The sequence below is a fragment of the Lepisma saccharinum genome, chromosome 13 (genome assembly GCF_977018435.1).
Source record: "Lepisma saccharinum chromosome 13, izLepSacc3.1, whole genome shotgun sequence".
NCBI lineage: Eukaryota > Metazoa > Arthropoda > Insecta > Zygentoma > Lepismatidae > Lepisma > Lepisma saccharinum.
The window spans coordinates 80,043,124-80,066,062 of record NC_139241.1 but is presented as its reverse complement, the minus strand read 5'-3'; the positions used below and the strand labels follow the sequence as shown (position 1 = coordinate 80,066,062).

The following is a 22,939-nucleotide window of genomic DNA, read 5'->3' as shown; positions in this document are numbered from 1 at the left end:
CATTTCTATGGTATATGTACCCAGAACGTTGTGCTTACGGATGCTACTTTTGTTTGTTACAGGGACTTGAAAATTTCATCGGAGGCCAACAATGGAATTAACTCGAGAACATTTTCGAGCAATGATTTTCTACGACTTTCGACGTGGATTACCTCAACAACAGTGCATCGATCAACTCACTTCGACTTTTGGCGATGAAGCACCATCTAAAAGCACTGTATATCACTGGTTTAGTGAATTCAATCGTGGCCGTTGTTCGCTCACGGACGAATCTAAAGAAGGCCGTCCAAAATCGGTTGTTGTGCCAGAAAACATTGATGCTGTGCGAGAACTGATAATGCAAGATCGTCATGTGACATATCGTGAGATTGAGGCATCCCTGGGCATTAGTATGAGTAGCATACATGAGATATTGCATGAACATTTAGCCGTGAAGAAGATTTGTTTGCGTTGGATCCCGCATAATTTGACAATCGCTCAAAAAAAGGCTCGTGTCGATTGGTGCAAACAAATACTCACAAAATACAATCGTGGTGCTTCAAAAGCCGTGTATAACATCTACACAGGTGACGAATCTTGGATCTATGCATATGAGCCCGAAAGCAAACAGCAGTCGACGGTGTGGGTGTTCCAAGATGAGCCCACCCCAACAAAAGTTGTTCGTGCAAGAAGCACTTCGAAGCAAACAGTCGCCTGTTTTTTTTTGGGGGGGGGGGAATGGACATGTGGCTACAGTGCCACTAGAGAATCGTAGAACCGTCAATTCTGAATGGTACACAACCATTTGTTTGCCAGAAGTATTTGGGGAAATCAGAAAAAAACAACCAGCGACGCAGGATCATTCTTGACCATGACAATGCGAGTTGTCACACATCGCTCCAAACAACTCAGTATTCCACCGGTGAAAACATTGAATTGATGGGTCATCCGCCGTATAGCCCTGATTTAGCACCCAATGATTTCGTTTTGTTCCCGTACGTGAAGAATAAGCTACGTGGTCAACGATTTTCGACGCCAGAAGAAGCGATTGATGCGTTCAAAATGCATGTTTTCGAGATACCTCAATCGGAATGGACAAAGTGCTATGAGAATTGGTTCAAACGTATGCAAAAGTTCATCGATCATCATGGAGAATATTTTGAAAAACAAAAAACCATTTTCAATGATACATATTTTTTTTTTGTTTGTTATTCCGGATACATATATAGCAACCTCGTATGATCGCAATATAATAATCCTTGCCTTCCAAGTTCAAAGGAAATAAATAACAATCGATTACAATACAAAAAATGCTAAACAAGTACACTGTCATTATTTGATTGTAGTACTTGGTAAGTCTTTCGGAAGGGGGGGGGGGGTCAGGACCCCCTGGACCCCTTCCCCTAAATACGTCCTTCGTTCTTCTATATCATTAATCCATCGCAATTCTCCCAATCTTGCAAGACTTGGCGGTGAACAAATGGTGCCTGCAGGAAGCAAGAGGTGAAGACAACGCTTCCGTTGATGAAGTGGCTCGTGTGGCCTCCTACAGGGACTCTAAGCGTGACTTCAGACCCCGTAGGGATGCCTAACAGCCTCATTTAACGGATGAAAAATCGGCGCATTAAGCAACGCAGGACAAAAGAATTTTAAAAAAAGACATTCAACATCGTGGTGCACGATAAAAATTCAAGTTCATATGCGTCTAGTATTATACGAGGGGCGGTCAAAATCAAAGCTGGATTTTTAGGGAGCTTTCAGGTCGAAGCGAGAAGCGACAAGCGACAGGACCACAAACTGGACAAAAATATTCACTGCTCATGCACTACCAACACACCGGGGCGACACAATGAGGCAACGTACGGGAGATTTCAAACCGAAGCAACAGTCGGCAAACGATGTCCCACAGCTTGGTTCATACACAGGGTGGCTACTCTAGGACGTTGATAAAATTCAAGTATAATTCCCGGTTTTCAAGGCGAACTATCCAAAAATTCAAGGGTACAAGCAGATGTTTTCTCTATTTCAGCCTTACGTATTACCTCCTCCCATCGCCCACGTACACACAGTCACACACCCAAATATATTAGCAATATAAAGGTTCTGTGTGATTCCAATTTATCCAAAAATTCTAATTCAATTCAATTCAACGGTACATATATTTAAAATATTTAATTGAAGGAGCGGATTTTACATTTGCCATTTCACATACTCAGGCTCGAAATACATCTACAAACACAAGTCACAAACGTTACGGGATGTACAAATCTACGAAAAATTGTTAATTGTAAAAGGATTTCAAACTCAAATTTACCTATCAACTTCAAGATATCTTGCAATAATATTCCATCTGGGAAATAGATTGTTCTACAAAGGAGACTAACAAAGTAAAGGAATTGAGAGAATTCTGTTTTACTTTCCACGCAGTTTGTTTTATTTTCCTTCCTCGGTAAAAAAAAACTGAAAAAACTGGCTAAGGGCATTAATAAATAAATATGTATAAATTCAATGGGATTTGGATTAATAAAATTTGCCAATTTTCACGTCTACGGAGAAAAATTCACATAGAATTCATGCATAATTCCCGGAATTCAAGGAATTCCCGGTGAGTAGCCACCGTACAGAAGTGACAAGCGACATATGTCCCTTCAGTCTATAAGCAAGCATTCACAGCGCATGCGAGACCAGCAGACCAAAGCACGGTATTGAGAAAACTGTCCAGTCCGAGCGATACAAGTGATGTGGGTCTTCGATTCGAAAGGTTTCATTGATTACTGAGGGGTTTGTTTTAAGGAAGATTTCAAACCGAAGCGACATGTGGCTTGGGAACGAACCAATCAACAGCCACATTTCACACCATATCGGTGTAACAGGCTGCAGAAGCCTGCGTTAAATTGGTGAAATCTTCAAGTGTCGCCTGCCGCTTCGGTCTGGACGTTCCCCACCAGTCCAAGTGGCATGCGACATGAGCAGCTTGTTGTGTCACTCTAATGTGAAAGGTTGCATTTACTTCTGAAGGTTCGTTACAAGTATCACTTAGTACTTGACACTTGTCTCTTGCTACTTGGCGTCAAGCCAAATTCTTCTTTTGAAAAACCATTAAGATATTGCAAATTCTGAAAAAATACATCTGTTTATAATTCATTCTAGACAATTTAACTGGATGCTCATGTGGATTGCTTTCGTTGTTGTCTAGATATATGTGATTGGAAATAGGCTTACACAACCATGAAACTATTGCTAATACAGTAAAACTTCGTTAATCCGGACTAAGGGGGGATCGGGGGATAAGTTGACCGGTTTAACGAAAGTCCGGATTAACTGAAATAACCTAAAAGAACAGTAGAAAGTGCAGTAAAACTCAGTTTATAGCAACAAAACACGTTTATTATGGTGTATTTAAAGGGCATAGGCCTAAATACACTATACAGTACAGTAAAAGGTCTTCGGGAAACAGAATTTCATCAGTGGTTGACAGACAGCCTTTTCTATGGGAAGTTCTCTTGTTGACTACTAGCCACATTTAAAACCTTGCATTCTGCTTTTCTTTTCCTTTTTTGTCTGTCAGGATTAAGCTAAGTCCGGCTTATTGGGGTCCGAATTAACGAGGTTTTACTGTACTTTGAAAACAGCGAAAGCAAACCAAACGAAGTTTCAAGCAAATGTTCTAGGAGGAATACTAAGATGTATTTTTTCAACATTTGAAATATCATAGCGCTTTTTCGAAAACGACTTGGCTAGCATCAGCCAAAGGTCCAACAGAGATTTCGCAAGTGACGCGTGTTGCATATCACTTGAGGATTTCACCAACTGAATGTGTGTCATGCCGCTACAGTGTGAAACATTGCTGTTGATTGGTTTGTCCCAAATGACGCATGTCGCTCTTTACTTTGGTGGGTGTGAAATCTACCTTAGTTTCAGAGGCAGCTCCCCTATGTATTTATTCACCTTCAAAGGGAGTATACACATTCTCATATTGCAGACTTGTAAATTGAATATGGTGATGTTAATGATGTTGGTTGTACCAGTTGCAAGTGTCTTCTATCACTGGGCATGGACATGACAAAGGGGAGGGGGTCCTAACAAGACTACAAATTAAAATTTGGGAAGAAGATACATCCAAGGTGAAAACAGGAAATGCAGAAATAAGGGCACATCATTGTTAGAAATAGCCAACCATAAAACAACATTAAAACAATAAAAATTATGCACAATTTATCATGAATATCCTAACCAAAAATATACAGGGTGCTCGGAAATTCCCCTTACAAACTCCTAGGGCTAGTAGAGGGGACTGAGTAGACAATATTTCGAATAGGAACTCATGTCCGGAAACGTTCCGTTTCCGTGCTACAACCGTGACAATGTGTTGGATGTGCCTGTGCTGGTATGCAACCTGGTACAGTACATGACTTCCGAAGATCACCTGATGACCTAAAGTGTAATCATTTATTACAACATGTCAAATGAGGTGTTACGTAAGGTACAGAATTGAATGATGTGTGACAGTACATAATACAAACAAAGTTATTTGGTAACAATGCCAAGGGAACAACAAATAAACGTACTATTCATTGATCACAATAACACTTGTGTCGACAGTGGAACACAACAATTTGTTTCTGTCTTATGCACTGGATGTGTCTCATACGTTACTGCTCAACTACAACAGTGACTCGATATGACGACCACCAACGTCGTTGCACACATTATACCGACGAATCATTTTCCGGTACACTTGCTCCATCACACCGATGTCCCGTTAGTTTCTTGTGCAGCGACCAGAACTCTTGCCAGCAGTTCTTCCTCTGTCTCTACATGAGTCTCGTACACCATACGACACCATACACACACCATACGACCCCACAAGAAATAGTCCAATGGCGTTAAACCCGGCGATCGTGGGGGCCACGTGGTTGGATCATCTCGGCCTATCCATCTTTGCCCAAATCTTCGGTTAAGATGTCTCCGAACGTCACGTGTAAAGTGAGGTGGTGCGCCATCGTGCTAAAACCACAGTTCCTGACGGACGTTCAATGGCACAGCATCCAAGAACAGGGCCAATACTTCCTGTAGGAAGATCAAGTATACGGCACCCGTTAGCCTGGTTCGATACCGCGGCAGGGTAGACGTCACGTGCGATCAGGTGATCTTCTGACGTCATGTACTGCATACCAGGTTGCATACCAGCACAGGCACATCCAACACATTGTCACGGTTGTAGCACGGAAACGTAACGTTTCCGGACATGAGTTTCTATTCCAAATATTGTCTACTCAGTCCCCTCTACTAGCCCTAGGAGTTTGTAAGGGGAATTTCCGAGCACCCTGTATTTCTTGAGCATCCACTGTTCCACGAATAACTAATGTATTTTATAACGTATCTAATATTTGTTACATTGTTGTAACTGAATTGGCGACTGAATGAATTGCAACTCCTTGTGCAAAGATCAAACTTGATAATAATGAACTGAGAAACAATGTAAGGTACTTTTTAATAGTAAAAGAGTTACAATTACTTATTTCTAAAGGCAACTCAGTTAACATTACTCAATTACTCATTTTGAAATGTTAACTTACCTACATCCGTTGGAATTACTTTAAAAAGTAAGTTACTTTTACGATTACTTTATTCTAAATAATATGTAATTCTTAGAATGTGTTGCATGGATGAGCGAGGCACAGGTGGTATATCCATTTTTTCTGTAATGATTATCATCTCATTTTAACATTAATTTGCATTAAATTATAGTAAACCTCTCAACGAAGATCATAGATGCTAGAAAGAAAATTCAATGGAAATTTTTATATTTGAAAAATACATCATGCACAACATTTAGTGTGTGTGATTCAAACCCATAACTCATGATTATCTGTACATATATCTTCGGTGAAGATCTCGATTTTGACTTCCCTTACATATGAAAAAAATGGTGGGTGAGAATAAGTGATCAATATTTGAACATAAATGTAACAAAATGTAGCTCAAAGAACTGTAACACTGATAAAGCCACAACAGGAATGTAAATACGAGATTATGATTTTTTTGTCTTAAAATCCTCTTCTTTTCTGAAGGTGTGCCAATGTTGCACTTGAATTTTTGTCCTTTTATAGATTCATTTTATGCCACTTTTGGCTAATCGCGACAATAAGGATGAGTGTTGATTATATGAAATTGAACAAGAGACACTCGCAAAGAAAACTAATGCCAAAGTTGGAACTGAATCCAGAAACTTCAGTGGCATGATCAAAACTCTACCACTGTCTACGTTGACAAATTATAGGGGCAGTAATGTGTTTATTTTTTGCGTACTAGTGAATTGTTATTATGCAACATTATTGTAAATTTCTTTTTCTACTCACCTTAAACAAGCTGTTCCTCCTCTGCTGCTCTATTTCGGGAGGGACATTTTCATTCACAGATGTGATCTTCTTTTCACACAGAAATGGATTCTTCCTCTGTTCACGCTGCACAGACGGCATGGACCTCGTCTGCTTTCTTCTCTTGTACTCACCCATAACGTTCTGTATGTCCTTCTCCGTCGCCACAGTATACACGGAATCCATTGTATCGTCACTTAGCACACTCGACGCGTCGGCATTGTCAATCGATGCCAACATTATTCTGTGTTCAATGTCTCTTCTCGCCTCGTCATCGGATACATTATCCGCATCACTGTCTGAATAATCCTGAGCAAAGTCTGACAGAGCAAATGGCCTCACCACAGATCTCTCAACGTGGGGGTCGACCTCAGCACTATTCTCCGCGTGTCTATCGTCCTCTGCGATAGCTTCAGCACCAGTATCAGCAGCCTCCTTTGGTACAGCATCGAGGCTGATGGATTCTTTTCGCTTGATTTCCGGGAAATCATCAGGTTGAGCTATCAAGAAGAACATGGGTTGATCAGAGATCTGGTCTATGACAGAATGGTGGCCATCCTTATCCAGCACCACATCGATATACGTTTCGCACAGGTCGTTGAAACTTTGTTGCAGCATTGTTATGAAGGAGAATGGAAACTCATCGTCATCATCATCCTGCTTCCTAGAGGAGTCTTCGCCTTCCAGCAACATCTTAACTTTCTCCAGCGTCACATCATTTTGATGGACCTCGTGCAGGCACAGGTCAAACAATGTTACGGCTTTGATGGTCCAAGCGGCTCCTGCCTGCTTGTAGAGATTAGCTGCTCTTTCCAGATGAGCTACTTTCTGCACCAAAAATTTCAAACCAGGTCGAGAATCGAAGTCAATAGAACTTCTGTATGAGAGATCTAGACAGCCAAGTAATGTTTGAATATGGTTTGGGTTCAAGTAGCTGATTAACCCTCGTAGCTGTTGTGCCTTTGGGTCTCCTGGAAGCTTAGATTTTCCCTCCACTGGTGTAGCTGCTGGGCTTTGAAGAAGTACATTTGCAAGGCTGAAAAATGGAATATATAACAATTAATAACAACTTTACAACTCAGAGGTTCATTGGAAGATTTAAAACAATAACAGTAAAACTATATTTGTAGTGACTAAATGTTTTAAATATTTACTGTTTTAACATATTTCACATTTGCCTATTTGAATTCTATTAGCAAAAAAATTAAGGAGGCCCAGCTTTTCATACATTGACTCAGTTATAACCTCTTAGTAAAGTTATGTTACATGGTTAGTTATATTTTTACCACATTTCAAATATCTATTTTTTTTTTCCATTCTGAGTCTATTTTAGAAACAATTTTCCTGCAGTGTAGGCCCCTTTGCAGCTCCCTGAAAACCCTTCCCAAATAAAGAGACAATTCAACTGAAGTCTTAAATAAGACAATAGTTTCATATTTTCATTAAAATTCAGAAAATTATTTTTTTTTAAAAATTGTGGTTATGCACTAAATATGATGAGTATAGGCTTCAAAAAAGTGCAATAATTTTAGAAAGTATTAATTTGTAAAAATATAAATATATTTTTATAAGGAATTTTAATCTCTGCAATTTTGATCTCTCTATATTTTTATGTGAGAAGCATAGGAAACAAGTTATAATGTTACTTTGATTTTTTTTGGACGTCAGCAATTTTCAAGATTTTAACCCAAGGATTCAACTCGATAAACTTCACAGATTTCGGATTCAGCATTTACTGTAGTGGTAGTGTCGTCGCCTTGTAATCAAGGCATCCCAGGTTCGATACCCGGTGGAGGCACATAGTGGTTCGGATTCCACTTTAAACTGTAGGTCCAGTCCCGATTAGCCTTACTGTGCATAAAGTGGACTTAAAACACCAACTCAATCAATCAATTTATATGCATGGAAAGTGACTACTTTTTACTCAGGGATTGTAAGGGATGACCCCAAACATTTGGTTTGGGTTTTTGTTTTTCAAGGATTTGGTTTGTGAAAACAACCAAATGTCAACCTCTCTTCCACATAGTACACCCTGGACTGCATAGCGTATCGTACCCAAGGTATTGGATAGAAATGACAAGTCTTATGTCATTCTTAGCATAGTAGGAAACAGAGATAGGAGTGCGGAATAAGCAATGAGGGAAACGTGAGGTTATTGACTTGGGAGACGAGGAGGCTTGGAGTGATGGAATTGACAGGGAGTGAGATCAGTTGGCGAGAATACGAGAGCGAGTAAGGACTGCAGATTGTGTGAGAGAGAAGCGAAGTGGAGAACGATTAAGACAATGGTGTCTGATGAGATTGATGTCTGACAGGGAGGTCAGACAAGTGTGGGAATAATCTTCATCTATTTGTAAGGCAAGTAATATCCTTTTCTAAACCAATCCATATAGCTTCAGTCATGGAGAGTACAAAACTCATATCTAACTTAAGTTAATTTCTATCGCCATTCCTTTAAATGTAACCTCTCGTATTTTCACATTTAGGCCAAGCGAGTGATAACCATCTGAGAGATGAATACAAACTAAAGGTTCTTGGTTCGATCCCAAATGCAGATGTAACATTGCGTTACGTGATGTAGCTGCATTACGATAGTGCAGACTAACATGGTTCTGGCATTTGGACTCTCAGCCAGTATAATCCTCTGCCTGTGTGTTTGTGTCGTTTCATCTTATCACCATCTATCCTCATATTCGCGATCTGCCAGAAGTGACATAAGAACAAGTCAATCAATCCAATGCAGTCTTTACCCTAATGAAGACAAAGAACACAGTTTGACTGTGATACCTACCTTGGGACAACATGCTGAGTTCCCTGCAGCAGAACACTCCCGACAGTTTGCAGGAGCATCTGGTGAGCCAGCAACCCCACAACTAGGTTCCTAAACGGCACGCGGATGATGAAGAGATCTGGGTTTAGGGTCTTCTCCACATTTGGTGGATACAGGAGGAAGATGTAGCTCCTCTCGTCACCATCATCGCATCCCGCCGTGGACTGAGGGTTGGAAGCTTCCTCCATTGCTCTCTGCCCTTCCAAAAGAAATACCTGAAACAAGATAAAAATATTATGAACACACATTCCCACTAATCAAAAAAAAAAGTATGAATAACTACACTATAGGAAAATGACCCCCAAGCATACTCGCAATTCTGAGCGTTCTGTTTAAGACAAAAACAAGACTTTCAAAGTTGCAAAGCTATCGGTAAGGTCAAAAACAATCCGCCATGTTGATACGTCACTGGTTTACAGTTGGTTTGTCGTCTGGAGCAGATGGAGAGACAACGTAGTTGGCAGTTGTATGGTAAAAGTGTAAATAATGAAATGGAAGAAGGAGCAGTACTGAAAGGAAACAACACATGCTTTGTAATGATCATTTTTCTAAGTACGTAATGCATCTACAAAAAATGGCTCATACGGCTTTGCACTGCAAGCTATAAGACACTTACACAATAATTAATGACAATTTTATCTGTTGCTTTTCTGTAGCTATGCTAAGTTTACAGGACGAGCACAAGGCACTGCATGCCTTTGTTACCAGTGACGTCAGGCCAATCAGAGAACGTTTCTACTCGGAGAAGTAAAGAGGGAATTTCAACAATATTTTAAGGGGTATTTCTCAAGAACCAAAACAAATATCGCCGTAACGGTAAACCAATAGGATTCCTCAAACGCCACGTGAATTTGTTTATATTGACTTCTTTCTTACAGGAGACAAAGAATAAGTGAAGCGCCTATCAGGGACGTATTTAGGGTGGAACGAAGGGGTCCGGACCAATCTGAAAGACTTACCAAGTAATAAAATTAAAGAATGAAAATATACTTGTTTAGCATTTGTTGTATAATCGAGGGTTGCTTATTTCCACTGAACTTACTGGAAGGCAAGGATTATATTGGGATCATGCAGCTATGAATGACAATACCAAATAAGATTTATGCACACTACTAATTGCAATAATATGCATTAAATATTAATAATGAGTTTTACTTTTCGTCAACTGGATCTAACATACTTTTTCGCTATTCTATAAATATTCAATTATTTATTATTATTTAACTAGTTAAGCTAGAATGAATACGTGCTGTTATATCTCTTCTTATACCGTCTTTTTGCATATTCACGTGATACTAACAATACCACATTAATAAATTTGCATATTATAAATATATCTATAAATTATATTAAATTAATTTAAACATTAATTTGGTTTACTTTACTTCGTTTTCTGCCACTTTTGGCTAATCGCGAAGATGAGGATGAGTGATGTCCTCGTACAGGTAATCTCGTCGCCTTGTAATCAAGGGGGTTCCGGGTTCGGCTCACTTCTTTAAACTGTAGGTCAATCCAGATTAGCTTATCTGTGCATAAAGCTGACATAAAACCTGACGCAAAAGAAAAACAAATACATATATATTGTAAAAATTGCCAAGCATAGTAAAAAGTGAGCTTCAGATGCTGGCATTAAACACAGCGTCTTCTAAGATCGCTGAGAAAAAGCGAACGCATGAGTGGTCGTCTCACCTGCTGAGCAAGCTGCTTCAATCTCTCGCTCTCCCGAACCGTGCAGTCCCTCCTGGCCGCCACCTTCACGGAGCCCACGTCCCCATAGAAGTTATGGGAATCGGCATGGAACGACACCATCAGTTGCTGCAGGGAGTGAAGGGACACGGAGCACGCCCTGTGGACAGCCACGCACGTCACTTCCCACTGCTCTGCACTCAGCAAAGGTCCAGCCGTCAGGATCACGTGCCTGAAAATAACAAGATTAACATTTGAAATTTTCTTCCTGTTCAATAATGAAGTGTATTATGGTTACGTCAGTATATACTAGGGATGGTCACAAAATCCTGATTTCAAATTATCCGATATACGTTTCGCATGCAACAAATGTTGATGCGATATCCGCATATCCTGATAGCAGGAGCGTATCTTCTAGGCTGCGAAGCCTGAAGTCTAGAGAATAAAATTGAGGAGAAAAATCGATCAGAAATTGTAAATATTATTATTCATATCAGTGAGATGATGATGCTGATTCTGGAGTTGACAACCTGATTTCTTATGAGTTGGTAACCTGATTTCCTATGAGTTGGCAACCTGATTTCTTATGGGTTGGCAACCTGATTTCTTAGGAGTTGGTATTTTTTTTCTATCCATAGCCTAGGACCACGTGACATAGCCGAGATCTTGGATTCAGTATACGCCACTGCCTGATAGTACAGATTTGATGAAGGATGTGTAAAATCCGTACCGTGAAATACTAACATGACGAATGAAAGAATATGTGCATAGCCGGTAAAACGGATAAAACACTGTACAACACGAAATTTGTCCTTTGCTTAAAAATATGTTTTTCTAATGTATTTTTGCATGCAAAACACGAATCTAAAATTAATTTCTTCGTATCACGTACAGTTTTTTTGAAAAACGCCATCTTTATACATTAGGTGTATTAATTACGTTTAAACAATTATAAATTCTTTTAACTGTTTTTTTTCCATCGCTTGATAAAAATGATATCGCTATCAGTTCGCATTGTTACATAAAGAAACGTTTTGCTGAATCCTCTAGTGATAAATTTGTTACATAACAATAACCGTGCTGGCACCACTGACGAACAAGCGCTGCCATCTGTTTTGTCCTATCCAACGTGAAGGTTGTGCTTTATAATTGCAGGTGTTTGTGTAAAGTTTTAACGTTTGTGGCGGGTTTCTGTTAGTGAGGTGTGTATGAAAAGGAGGCTTCGTTCAGTGGATCATCATGTCCCGTCAGTGTAAGAATAACCTTGATTCATTTTGTTATATATGTGGTGAGCAGACGTTGAAAAGTCAAAGAAGTAGCCTTACCCCTGTTGTCAAAAAAGCAATGAACTGTATTTTGGATGCCGAGTAGACGATCAAGATAAGCGATGGGCACCACATATCTGCTGCAATTCTTGTTCCAGGAAGTTGCGGAACTGGATGCAAGGAAAGCGAAGTGGGCTAAAATTTGCCGTACCAATGGTTTGGAGGGAGCCCAAAGACCACGTAAGTGACTGTTACTTTTGTTTGACAGATGTAATGGTCATCTCTTCAAAATCAAAACATCACATCCGATATCCTAATTTGGAATCACCAAGGTGCCCAGTGGCTCATAGTGAAGAGCTACCTGTGCCGAAAGCTCCCGAAAATTGTACATTTGATACATCAATTGAAGAAGGAAGTTTAGGCAACGAGGACGTCGACTTCGCACCACCAACCCTCTCAAGTGCACCACATCTCATCACACAAGAGTTAAACGATCTGGTATGGGACTTAAATCTATCGAAAACAAAAGCAGAAATCTTGGGCTCTCGACTTCAAGAATTGGATAAAAATTTCAAAATCAGCACGTTCCGAACGCGACAGAGTAACTTTTCATCTTACTTTTCGAAGACTGGAGGAATTGCATTTTTGTAACAATATTAATGCTTTATTTCAGGAGTTGGGCCATGAACACAATCCAGCAGAATGGCGATTGTTCATTGATTCGTATAAGATAAGTCTGAAGGCAGTATTTCTCCATATTTGTAATGCTTATCCATTAATGCCAGTGGCGTATATTGTTCACAAAAAGGAAACATATGAGGTAATGCGTGACATATCGCAGTACATTGAATATAATACATTCAAGTGGCGAATCTGTGGAGACCTGAAAGTAATTGGAATTCTTACTGGCATGCAACAAATTTTGTTGCTTTCTGTGTGAATGGGACAGCCGGGACCGAGTTAACCATTACATGCGGAAAATATGGCCACCACGACAGGAATATGTACCAGGAATCAAGAATGTATCACATCAACAACTCGTGAACCCTAAATATGTTTCTCTTCCCCCATTACACATCAAACTAGGTGCACTGCTTCCAAATCATGGGATGCCACATGTCCCTGAAATTACATTTTTTGGATTCTCATTTGGACTTCTTTGCACAAAATTTAGGGGCTGTTAGTGATGGTTGGGGAATGGTTCCACCAAGACATTGCAACGTTTGAAAAGCGGTTCAGTGGACGATGGAACAGCAGTATGCTTGCTGAATATTGCTGGTCTATCATCATATCACAATTATCATTTCCGTAGAAGTTTGTACTGTCTTTTTTTTTTTTGTATACATAAAATGCCTATCTAATGTCTGTGCAACAAAATGTCATGTGGCTGTCCAATACAAATGGTATGTCTTGGGAGAAAACTGACTTCACATATCGATTTAGTACATTTAACTTATTTAAACTCACATGTTTTCAACCAAATGACATTTTCGTAGAATTTTTTTTATACGTTGATTTACCTGTCTAATGTCTGTGTAACAAAATGTCATGTGACTGTACAATACAAATGGTATGTCTTGGGAGAAAGCTGACTTCACATATCGATTTAGTACCTTTAACTTATTTAAACTCACATGTTTTCAAACAAAGGACATTTTCGTAGAATTTTTTTTAGTCTTTTGTTTGTATACGTTGATTTACCTGTCTAATGTCTGTGTAACAAAATGTCATGTGACTGTACAATAAAAATGGTACGTGTTAGGAGAAAACGGATTTTACATATCGATTCAGCACCTCCAATTTAGTCAAAATCACCTGCTTTCAACTAAAGGACAGAACATGACCTCAAATTTGTTGTAATAAAACTGTCGGGATAATTCACACATTCAGATATCCGGACATTTCGGATAATCCTATCTGGATATCGGGTAATTCGCATAACCGACTATCAGAATATCCGATATCCGGATATTTTAAATGTGGTTAGAAAACTATCCTATATCCGGATAAAATTTACAGGGTCTCCAATAATAAATAGTGAGGTTTGGCGAGGTTATTGTGGAAGACATGTTCCACGGTACACCTTGAAAGTTGTTTAATTACGTATAGCAACTCAAACAGTCTCTAAGACAAGGAAACGGATGATTTAGGGACTGAAATAAATATTACATGATTTCCAAACGCTGAAGTTGGTGGAATTACTGTTCATCAACTTCCGAGCCCTGTCAATGAGACGTACGAAAAAAAAATGTTTGGAAGTTTCCGGCAAACAAACATTTTGTTCCAATAGGCGCTAAACAAATGGTTGGTCAACAGTACCAAATGCTTTTTAGAAATCGTGCACATTTGTTTAGAGCTAGCAACAAAATTGCTGATAAATTACTAAACGTAGTAAAGTCTACCAATTTTTTTGTTGAAGGTTACGAAGATTTGATTGATTGATTTAGTTTATTTTACTTCGCGTTTTGTGCCTCTTGGCTAATTTGCGAAGATGGGGATGAGTGATGAAATGATGAAATTGATGAATGGACATTCACAAACAACCAAGCCCGAGCGGGATTCGAACCCGGGACCCCTGGCGTCGCAGCGCGATGTGCTAACCACTCGGCCACAGGGTCCGGCGAAGGTTACGAAGAGCTTTAACCTAACGCGTTTTGTTAATTCAAATAGATAATCCGCCACTGACATCCTGAGATAATGTCGTTAATCCGCCACTGACATCCTGAGATAATGTCGTTAATCCGCCACTGACTGCCATACCAAACACTGTTGTTGTAATTACTGTTCATCAGCTTCCGAACCTGCCCATGAGATAATGTCGTTAATCCGCCAATGACTTCCCGGGATAATGTTAATTCGACAATGACTTCCCGGAATAATGTTAATCCGCCACTGACATCCTGAGATAATGTCGTTAAACCGCCACTGATTCCAAACAATGGAATTGGTGGAATTACTATTCATCCACTTCCAAGTCCTACCAACAAGATAATGTCGTTAATCCGCCAATGACATCCTGAGATGTCGTTAATCCAACACGGACAGCCTGAGATAATGTCGTTAATCCGCCACTGACTTTCTGAGATAATGTCGTTAATCCGCAGCTGACTGCTAAACACTGTTGCTGTAATTACTGTTCATCAACTTCCGAACCTGCCCATGAGATAATGTCGTTAAATGATTTCCTGAGACAATATCGTTAATCCACTACTGACTTCATGACATTGGCGTTGGTGGAATTTCTGTTCATAGACTTCCGAGCTTTGTCCATGAGATAATGTCGTTAATCCGCCACCTATTCCAAACACTGCCGTTCATCAATTTCCGAGTGTGCTCACGAGGTAGGTAATTAATCCGCCACTCGCGTCCAAACATTGGAACTGGTGGAATTACCATAAAAAAAACCGACATGGAACGAGATGCGGTAAGTCGTTAACCCAGCCCGTGAGAATAGGAAGAAAGAAACGAGGTAACTTGCTGTGCAGAACGATATCTTTGATGGCGTAGGCATTTGGGGGGCAAGTGGGGAGGGGGAGAGCAGGTAAATTGAGCCATCGATCGCGGGTGGTCTTCCGGGACTCCTTACAAGACCACTCATCCATTCCAGTAAGCACATTCAAAAACTTAGGCGAAAAGAACACAATGGGGAAGCGCATCTCGTGTTTTGCGGTTAGGGAAATGAACTCATTATCTTCTCGAAATATTAATATTTGGCAACTTCCTAAAAGCATTCGTCTGTGAAATATGTACTCCAGCAGCTGAAGGTGAAAGAACAGCTTTGGAAATATGTTGCTATGTCCCCTGAATCATGGCAGGGGTAGCCTGTTTATTCTGATCAATGTCCGAGTGCATGAATTAAATCAATTCAACATTATCATCATCATCATCCGGCATGTTTGTAAACAGGTTGCTCATTCATCTTTCATTCATAGCTTCCTTCCTCAATGTTCTATATCTAGTTCTTTCCGTCGTGTCATCCAAAGGTGTTGTTCTCCGTCTCTCTTTCTCCTCATTCTCTCTCAATCCTCTCCTTTTCTTTCTCCATTATCACTTTCTTTCTCTACCCTCTTTTTTCTCTCTACTTCTTACTCTTTCTCTATCCTCTCTTTTTATTTCCCCTTCTCATTATTTCGCTATCCTCTCTTTTCCCTTCTCCTCATTCTTTCTATCCTCTTTTTCTATCTACTTCATACTCTTTCTCTATCCTCTCTTTTTCTTTCACCTTCTCATTATTTCGCTATCCTCTCTTTTCCTTTCTCCTCATTCTTTCTCTATCTACTTCTTACTCTTTCTCTATCCTCTCTTTTTCTTTCACCTCATTATTTCGCTAAACTCTCTTTTCCTTTATCCTCATTCTTTCTCTATCCTCTTTTTTCTTTCTATTTCTTACTCTTTCTCTATCCTCTCTTTTCCTTCCACCTTCTCATTATTTCGTTAACCTCTCTTTTCCTTTCTCCTTCCTTCCATTCTTTCTCCCCTTCTTTCTCCTCTGTTTTATCTCCTTCTTCCCCCTTCCTCTCTCTCTTCATCCTTACTATTTCTTTCTCTTTTCTTTTATACATAGTCCTCTCTCTTTTCCTATTTTCTCTTTCTCCCCCAACCTCTATTTCCTTACCATTCCTCTCTTTCTTTCTTCTTCCCGTTTTTCATTCCATGTTCTTTCCCTTCTTCTCTTTCTTTTTCCTTCTTTTCTGTCTTCCACTTTCTCCTCTCTTTCATCTTCTTCTCCCTTAGCCACACAGACCTTCAATCCGTTCTCAGTAGTACCCTTCCATCTCTCTCAAGACATATGAGGGGTTCAGACCACAAGTGGTATAACTCCACTTTTTCTTTGGTGGAAATGGAGTTACATGTACAACTTAGAATTTTGAAGTATCAACACTTCAATGCTATCTCCTAAGTTTCAAATTCTTGCTCATGGAGGCACCACTATGATTGTGCTCCAACAGATAGACATAGTACTAAGTTATTTAAATGTGCCCTTTTCTCAAAACTGTCTTGGAGTTCCGCCACTTGTGCTCTGAACCAATCATATCTTATCTAGTTCTTTCTCCTTTTATCTTTCCGCGTCTTCTCTCTAATTCTTTTCAAGTGATTGTCGATTTAGCATCGTATCGAACCACTCCGTTCTTTCCATTCTCCACCACATCCACTTCTCCATCATTTCCAGCTTGGCATTACGACACTCTTCTGCACCTGACCACGTTTTCCATCCATTCGACAATGCTGCTTCTTCCTTAAGGCGAGGAGGGATAATTTCCTCTAGGTATTTTTCTCACTGGGGCAGCTGCCGATTACTGTTGCCAACTTCGCTCTTTTGGAGCCAGATTTGGCTCTTTCGTGCACTCGGCACTGTGGGACCCGCCCTCTGCTCCACCATGATGTCACCACTGGCTCCGGCCCATAAACACCAACTTTTGCCATGAGTGTATATTTTGCACGTGACGTGATATTCATATATAGGCTGCGTCACCCACCCCCTCTTTCCTCCCCAGCTATTTTTATATATAGCGCTGTGGCTAAGGTGAAGATGACAATCCTTCATTTTCGATAAATTGCCATAACTTTAAAGCTAACGGTAATAGCAGCGCCCCCATCCCTCTTGACACCTAAAATTACCCTAGGAGGCACTTTATGCAGCCTTCGTTAATCTAGCTCCTTGAAAGTCATCTTTAGCTCTATTAATGGTGAAATGTAGCTCTATTATGCACATCAGGTTTGGCAACACTGCCAGGATGGCGGTATGAGGCAAGGAGAAATGCATTAGGTTTATGGGACCATTATTTTATTCGTTCTCTCTGGAATATCAAGCATCCAATGACGTAGAAAAGTACCTGGAAGGAAAAAGGACACGTTGAACTTACGGAAAAGGGACACGTTGAACTATGTCATAGTAGAAGGAAGAATCGAAACTCCCATTTGATTAGCCGTAACTTGAAGTTAAAGTCGATTTCTCATAAGGAATACATGGGATTCTGTAAATACTTATTAATCATATTTTTCAAACATCGTGTCCAGCTTACTAATCAACTTGAAAAACAATTCCCACTTGCAACGTGGAGAGAAATTCATACTCTCTCGCTGACTAAACCCTTTTATAATAGCAGTGCCCAATCCGACGATATTGAAATAAATGCACAACTAGTGCGTAATTGTCCCTCCTCGCCTAAAAAATTTAACACAACTTTTCCCTTCTTGATGTTTGCATTTCAGAAAATCCCTTCTTAGTTAGTGCTTACGTCATAAGAAGAAGCGTTGTTGACTCAAAGAGTGGGGACAAGTTCTAAATTAATGAATAATAAACATTTTAAATTTAGAAAATGGCTAGGGATTCTATGTAGCATAAATATATTCGGAAGCCAAAATTTTATCTTCCATCTGTCCGCTTGGTTCCGCTTCCACCTCAATGGGCGAGCTTGCAGCTTCTGGCCCCGTGGGCATTCAGAGTAAGGAAGGATCAAATAATGAAGAAAATTTAACATCAATGGAATATGCCAATAAACCTTGAACTGGTTAAACCTTATCACCAGAGGACGATTTCACCGCGAAAGCATGAGCTTGCATTCTCCATTGTTGACAAGTGTGTTAGAATAACAGGTGCATTGCCTATTGAAGTAACACTAGAAGCTTTCCTGGCGACGAATTATGGAAAGATTCTCTCGGGCTATCAACCAGATGAGTTGTGGTGGAAAGGAAGATGAGATGTGACGTAGCTCTCGAAATCTTGGAATCCCTTCCACAACTCACCAACTCACCTGGTCGATACCGTTGTATATTGTCAAAATATAAAATAAACAGGTACATAACGAACAGAATACGGATGAACGGAAAACCTATGATATTTAACACAAGAAGGGAAAATGTAGTAATATCATGAATATGGAATAATTGTCGGAAAATGTTTGAAAATATGGAAATTATATGCAAACATAACTAAAATATGAGCTAAAAGCCCTATGTAAAATTATGGAAAATAAAACTGCAATTTTTCGAGCTTACGTGCCACAATTCGCGAAGATAATACAAAATAACATTGATTTTAGCATCATATGAAGATTATACACATACGTATATCAAGTCCGTTCGCTCCTTATCACAAAATCTCGAGTTCTGCAAGAAGTACTCCTAAGATAATTGAGAGAATCATGAGCTTCTGTTTAAGCAAATGAGGTAACCAAAGCCAGAAGCCCGACGCGTGGCCTATTATGATCGAATGAATATGATGCCAACCCGCAAGCGGTTTCGGCGTTGAATGAAAGCCACAGAATACTGGAACCACCTCAGATCAAAGAGTCACGACTGTGGTTCGCGGCCTTCCGCAAAAATCCCCTTTCCTCTTCCCCTTGGACGATTGAAATGCCAGCCATCCACTCTTCACCCGTGTCAAACGGAGCAAGATATCACAGTCTGTGACGTTTCTCCAGCCTTTGCTCAATATTCAGGGAGCCCCAAAAATAAGTGACGTAACTTCAGGAACGTGTTCCATCCATAGGCGTCGACTCCATGGGGCTTGGGGTGAGGGGCTCGAGCCCCCCAATGTTAACGATATGGGGGCAGAGCCCCCCAATAATTATGCTTAAGAGGATCTAATGTATTATTTTGCTTCTCTTGTAAAGTTTACTCTGAATTTTGCCACATGAACTTAACTTTAAATACACATTTGAAATGTTCTAGACTAGACCATCAACTTTGGAGGGCTGAGACCGCTAAACCATCAACTTGGGGGGGGGGGGGGGGGCTATGACCAGAGACAGCAAAACACATGACTTATTACTATATACTAAATATGTAATTATGAGTATTGTTAATTTTTTTTACTAAAAAGGGTTTCAAAAGACGGTGTGCATGAACTAAGGTAGTGGATGGGACGTTCGGGCTACAAATGACTCTCGCATGACATTCAGAACGAGATCATTGATATATTAGGGAGAACTGTTTTGCGCTCCGTGGTAGCAGATATTAAAAGTCGGGAATATTTTGCTATTATGGTTCACGAAACTTGTGACATATCCATCCGTGGACAATTACTATTCTGCATTCGAATTGTGAATAAAATGTTTGATATTTTTGAGGAATTCATGGGCTTTTATGAGATTCCGAACACTGAGGCCAAAACTTAAAAAAGGGAGAGAATGAGTCATTCATTAGTTTCTTTCAGTGATCAGAGCCCCCATAATTTTGACAAGTCGGCGCCCCTGGTTTCATCACATGTAAGCAATGAAAATAGTTTACGTAAACATAGGTCCGGAAATGCTTGGTTTTCGAGTTATGGGCTCTCGCAACACGAGCTAACCGGAATGTCTTTACCTCCCACTGGGGGGTTGGGCCCCCCTGGAAATTGGCATCATTCGTTTCAAGTTACAGAAAAATAGAAAGCTTGCATTCGTCAGCATTTTAATGTTTTATTAACAAAAAATTTAGTGAAAAATGCAGGATCCAGGTTATATTTTGACATTCTACCACTTAATCCAAAGAATAAATTGTTCCACAGTTTTCAAAATCCCAAAAATTATAGTTTTAAGTGGCAGGTCACACAACATAAACTTAAAATCCTACCACCCCCAATTTGATTCATGTATTGATTTAAGTCCATCTTATGTATAGTAAGGCTAATCGGGACTAGACCTACAGTTTAAAGTGGAATCCGAACCCCTGTGTCTCTCCACTTTCTCCCCCTTTATTTTCTTGAACGAGACTTGTAAAGTTAAGAACAACATACAATAACCGAATTTCAGTACATTAACTGTAGGATATGTGAAAGAAGTAATGGAAAAACAGTTGTGCTGGATAAAAAGTCACCATTTACATAATAATATTAACAACAAATTTTACTCGAAATTTTAATTTTACTAAAATTAAACGGCGTGACTCAGCTGTTAGCATATGCAGATGATGTAGACTTACTGGGGGATGATGTGAATACAATTAAGAATAATGCTAAAATAGTTTTCAAAGCAGCTAAAGAGATAGGTTTGGAAGTTAACAAAGATAAAACTAAATATATGCTTACAGGCCAAAACCAAGTGTTAGGTAATAATCAAAATCTAATTATTGATAACAACTCCTTTGAACCAGTTTCCATTCAGGTACTTAGGAGTAATACTAACAAATCAAAATGATATTAAAGAGGAAATAAAAAGCAGGCTTAATTCAGGAAATGCATGTTACTTCTCTCTTCATAAACTTTTGTCTTCTCGTTTAATATATAAGAAACTAAAAGTTAAAATATACAAAACAATAATATTATCTGTAGTATTAGGTTGCTAAACTTGGTCCCTTAGATTGAAAGAGGCACATAAATTGAGAGTATACGAAAATTAAGATCCTCAGGAAAATATTTGGGCCTAAAAGGGATGAAGAGTCAGGTGAGTGGAGAAGGTTACATAATTTAGAACTACATAATTTGTATTAATGTCCAGATATTATTAGAATAATTAAATCAAGGAGATTTAGGTGGGCAGGCCATGTGGCACGAATGGGAGAGGAAAGAAGAGTTTACAGGATTCTTGTTGGGAAACCTGATGGTAAGAGACCAGTAGGAAGGCCAAGACGAAGATGGAGGGATGAAGTTGAAATGGACCTAAAGGAAATCGGTAAGGATGGAAAAGAACTTGCCCAGGATAGGGACAGATGGAAGGCTTGTGTTGCTGCAGTCATAAATCTTCGGGTTTAAGAAGGCTAGAGAGTTAATTGGTAGTTATTATTTCTACTATTCAACTCTTATCAATGTCCTGACCCCTTCCCTTTATTCCATGGAATAAATAACAAGGAATGTGCATAGTATGAGGCCGACCTAAGAAATCAAAGAGCATTCTAAGTCGTCTGCAAACGGGGTTCCAGAAGCCCGCCGGAGCAGCCGATCGCATTACGCGAGTGCCGGAGGAGGACTTGTAAGAGGAGCTGAGCGCCGGATTCCAGTTACCATCGGAAAGCGATATCGACGCCGGTCGCAGGGTATTTCCCTTGAAGCTAATGTGCACCGACAGACCTGTCCAGGGCGATTAGGCAGCGTGGATTAAAAGAGGACCACCCCAATGCCTGTCTCGGAGGTCATCGAGGTGTTTTACCCGTCTGGTATCTTTCGGTTCACGAAATTACATCTTTGCATCTGCAGTTGTTAATGTGCGAAGCAGAAGGAAACATTTTCTTATAATTAAGTCGGTATTGTACATAGCGTATCTTTCGCTTTGTAGCTTTATGTAATTCTGAGATATCGGCATTGGTGAAGGTGGGCTATAGTGCACTGTTATAGTCTAGACAATCCTTCTGCTCACTCAAACCTGATTTATGGAACGAAAAAAACCGGACACGGAAAAGTAGGAGAGAGATAAAGAAAAGATGAAGAGATGTAAAGAAATAGAGAAATAAACAGAGAGAGAGAAGGGAAGAATGAATGAGAAACACATAGGGATAAAAAGGAAAGAAGTAGACAAAAAGTGAGAAGGTAAGAAGAGATAGAAAGAATGAGAGATATAAACAAAGGGAGGGGGAAGAGGACAAAGGGATAGGAAGAACAAGAGAAATAATCAGAGCGAGACAGAGGGGGTGGGGTAAAAGGAAAACAAAGAGATGGAAAGAACGCGAGTACTAAACAGAGATAGAGAGAGAGGAGGGTAAGAGGTAACACAGAAAGAGCGGGAGAAATAAACAGGGTAGATAGAGAAATAGAAAAGGGAAGAAGGTGAGACCGAGAGAAATGGATAAAGGGAACCAGGGAAGAAATAAAAAATGGAAACATAAAGAAAGAAAGATCTAGATATCAGAATGAAAACATAAAGAAAGAAAGAACTAGATATCAG

At 39.7% G+C, this 22,939-nt stretch overlaps 1 protein-coding gene across 3 annotated transcripts in view; it reads right to left on the bottom strand.

Moving 5' to 3' along the window:
* LOC145997455 (brefeldin A-inhibited guanine nucleotide-exchange protein 3) overlaps positions 1–22,939 on the bottom strand; it is a 158,830-nt gene that overhangs the window by 10,959 nt on the left and 124,932 nt on the right. For all 3 annotated transcript variants that reach the window (XM_083134525.1, XM_083134527.1, XM_083134526.1), the window contains 3 exons: positions 10,879–11,107; positions 9,151–9,404; positions 6,342–7,395 (listed from right to left, as the gene is read on the bottom strand). In XM_083134525.1, the coding sequence (XP_082990651.1) occupies positions 6,342–7,395; positions 9,151–9,404; positions 10,879–11,107 (1,537 nt within the window). The remainder of the gene's footprint in view (positions 1–6,341; positions 7,396–9,150; positions 9,405–10,878; positions 11,108–22,939) is intronic.